The sequence below is a fragment of the Biomphalaria glabrata genome, chromosome 1 (genome assembly GCF_947242115.1).
Source record: "Biomphalaria glabrata chromosome 1, xgBioGlab47.1, whole genome shotgun sequence".
NCBI classification, from domain to species: Eukaryota; Metazoa; Mollusca; class Gastropoda; family Planorbidae; genus Biomphalaria; species Biomphalaria glabrata.
In genome coordinates, this window is record NC_074711.1 from 76,662,822 (window position 1) to 76,666,369 (window position 3,548).

Consider the following 3,548-nt stretch of genomic DNA (forward strand, 5'->3'; position numbering starts at 1 on the left):
TTTGGACTAGCCGAAGGAAGACTCTGGGTCTGGATCCCATGTCCACCACTACCAGCAGCACCAAGTCCACTCAGGAGAATCAAGCCGAAACCGAGAACAGGCTGCCCAAACGGAACCTAAAGCTCCACAGGTCGTCCTCGATGACCGCCATAGTGATGGTGCTGAACATCATGTTCCTGGTCACCACCACACCGGTCAGCCTGTTCTTCATCGTCATGCCTACCTGGAAGAGCCACGCAGCCACCGAGCAGGACATGGCCCAGATCTACCTGACCTTCGCCGTGGTCAACCTCATTCAGTACATCAACAACTCCTGTAACTTCATCATGTACTGCATGGCGGGGTCGAAATTTAGGCTCGTATTCCGCGGGATTTTCCACAGGAAACGGGTCTACCCGATAGAAGCTTGTCAAGAATTGAGACAGTACCCGTACGAGAACAGAAACCCAGCAAAACCCATACTAACTGAGCTCTTACCGCAACGCTTGTCAACGCTCAAGTCTTTGCCAACCATATACATCAATGATGTGACTGTAGGTACGTGTCGGAGGTTGACTGATGGTGAAATACGTTAAATTCAATCCTCAAAATTCTCTAAATTTTGTACTGGCTTTAAACCATCGGTAATTCCCTGTATTTCGATCCCGATTTAGCACTATATTTTTAGATGAAACTTGCGATACCTTCCTACCTTCCATAAGATTCAAATTTCAGCCAACTGTCTTGCAAGCAGGAGATATGTCCTTTGGATCAAAGAACACATTGATGGTATGTCTTGCAAAAGAGACATGTATTATGGCTCAAAGATCACATTGATGGTATGTTTTGCAAAAAGAGACATGTATTATGGCTCAAAGATCACATTGATGGTATGTTTTGCAAAACGAGACTGATGTTTTGCATCTGAGAACAAACTGATGGTATGTCCTGCAAGAAGGAGACATGATAGCTCAAAGATCACATTGATGGTATGTTTTACCAAAAGAGACATGTATTATGGCTCAAAGATCACATTGATGGTATGTTTTGCCAAAAGAGACATGTATTATGGCTCAAAGATCACATTGATGGTATGTTTTGCAAAACGAGACAGGTGTTTTGAGCCTGAGAACAAACTGATGGTATGTCCTGCAAGAAGAAGACATGATGTCACCTGAAACAGGTATAAGTGATTTGAATAAACAGTGCTATTGTTGTGCACACTATCATTAAGCAGAAACTCAGATGTTGTATTTAACACGATTTCTATTTAAAATATATACAGTAGTACTGGAACCATTGTGCCACGAGACTTTGACTGATACATGTTCCCCTGGTAACCATAGCATGAAGTCAGTTGACATTAGTGCCTGTCTAAGCTCGTATTTTGATCGTTTTTCTCTTTCAACTTTTCTTTACAAAATACCATTTCGTTGAACTTTATTCTTCCTGTCATACAGTAGACATGAAGGAACAGTCTCAAGAATTTGTTTCTTTTAGATATAACTCAGTGATTCCCAAGCTTTGTCGGTCATTCAAATCTCCACACCCCTTTCACGAGCCTCATCACCGCAAAAATATCGTCAAACCCTCACCCCTCCCCAAGAAAGAGCCCCAACCTTTTTTTTTATGCACACTGTGAAAAGTTTCCAGGGGCCTGATCGTATCGTCCTGCGTGTCGGATTAGGCCCGCGTGTCGTAGGTTGGGCATCACTGATGTTACATATGTTTCTTGTCCCTGTTGTAATGCAGGCATTGATTTTGTTTCGTTATAAATGTAAATGACCAGAAGTTAAAATGTCAATGCTGTCACTGCTGCTGTTTTGTTTTGTTTTTTTCGTTTCTTTATTTTTTTGTCTCTGCAGACTTTTCCAAGGCATTAAAAAAAATGTCGCATTTCAAAATGCCTTTTCTAAAACTTTTGAGAGACAGGAGGAGACAACCCTATCGATCTCTCGACACTGCTACGTCTAATTAATTGTTTCATGTAATTCTGTGGATGCCTCTTGTTTTTACATGGTTTATGTCCGTTTTCAAGGAACGACACTGTCATTGTGTCAATGTAAACGATACGCTGCTAAAAATATGCTTCAGTGACGTCAACGCAGGTATCCTAGCAACAGACGCTGTGAATGCTTTTGTAAATTTTTCAACTGTTCTGTTATGAGAGTAGGTTATTTCTACGTTCAATATTACACCCTCTAAAGCTCAAGTTAGTGAAAGATGCATTCAATACTGAGCCCTATCTTCATTCAGTCAGCGCAATGTCTTCATGTCGTAGTTCAATTTTTAAAAAAGGATAATGTTTTGTCCTTGAAGGCCAAAGTCTGTAGTCATCCGAGTTGTGCCCTGCAGAAAGTGATGAGCTAGGATGACCTCATCATTTTAAAAAATGAACGTCGGAAACTTAAGGAAACAAATCAAAGCAGAAGAATGAGTGGGTCACGTGGTGTACGCTCCAAGGTCTCAAGAGATGTGTAAACAGGAAGTTTACTTACACATTGGTTTAAGAACAATCCAATTTTAAAACAGAAGATTGGACAATCAAAAGGTGTTAATTAGAAATGAAAAGCTTTTACTTTATCTTCTGTTTGAGATGGTTCTGTTTGAAAACCTATAAACCGGGAAGACAAACTAAGACCTTAGTAAATAAATGTTAAGATTCATGTTCAATACTTTTGTGAATCTAACATTGAAATTGAATTATACTTTGTGTATATTTGTGTTCATACTGTTTATTTCAATCTTGTCCTGATTTCTACTGGAGAATGAACTAGTTTGTAAAGAGGATGTCTGTGATGGCTTCATCTAAATAAAAATCTCCTACAGACTTCCAACTTTGGGTCATCAGATTCAACTTCTGAAAATATCAAAACATATTAACTAGTTCCAGCTTTACAGACGGACAATGTCTCCTTCCTCGCTTACAAAAGAGAATAAAAAATCATGTTCATTTCTTTGTTTTTATGCCTTAAAAATAATGATTTTAGTAACTATTTATAGCCGGGACGTGGACAGACATAGAGTGGTTCCATTGTTGGTGGTTGTTTTTTTGTTGTTTTTTTTTTTTTTTTGTTGCTGTTGTTTTTATCCCATGGTCTTAAGCTAAGTAAAAGTTCAAGATTGTCTCTCGAAACGAATGTATCCCAAACTAACATATTGCAAATGTCACCAACAAGTGGAATCTCTTTTTGCACGGGCCTTGCAGTTTGCCTTTGTGATCTCGTTATCCGGAATGGAAAAAAAAAAAGATTTCTGTTCCTAAATCCAATTCCTATATCCATCCTTCCCATCCACCATCTCTAATAAGTTCTCATTTAGGGGATATTTATGTATGTTATCAGCACAAGTTGTATTACTTTTTAACATTTCGACTAAGTGTATGATTAGGTTAGGGTTATGATTAGGTTATGGTTATGATTAGGTTAGGGATTTATTAGGTTAGGGTTTTGATTAGGTTAGGGTTATGATTAAGTTAGGGTTGTTGCCAAAGATCTTGCAGCGCAAAAGCACTAGACATTTTATGTTTTGGTTGGCAAGTTCTTTTGCACATTCAAACTATTGATTTC

The 3,548-nt window shown here is 38.8% G+C and overlaps 1 protein-coding gene across 1 annotated transcript in view; it reads left to right on the forward strand.

The window, feature by feature from the left end:
• The window catches only part of LOC106078651 (thyrotropin-releasing hormone receptor-like), a 7,484-nt gene extending 4,597 nt beyond the window's left edge, over nt 1-2,887 (forward strand). Inside the window, exon 3 of the mRNA XM_056015498.1 lies at nt 1-2,887. This exon is cut by the window's left edge and continues 395 nt beyond it. Within this exon, the coding sequence (XP_055871473.1) occupies nt 1-575 (575 nt within the window). The 3' untranslated portion in view covers nt 576-2,887.
• Nucleotides 2,888-3,548: the final 661 nt, after the last annotated feature.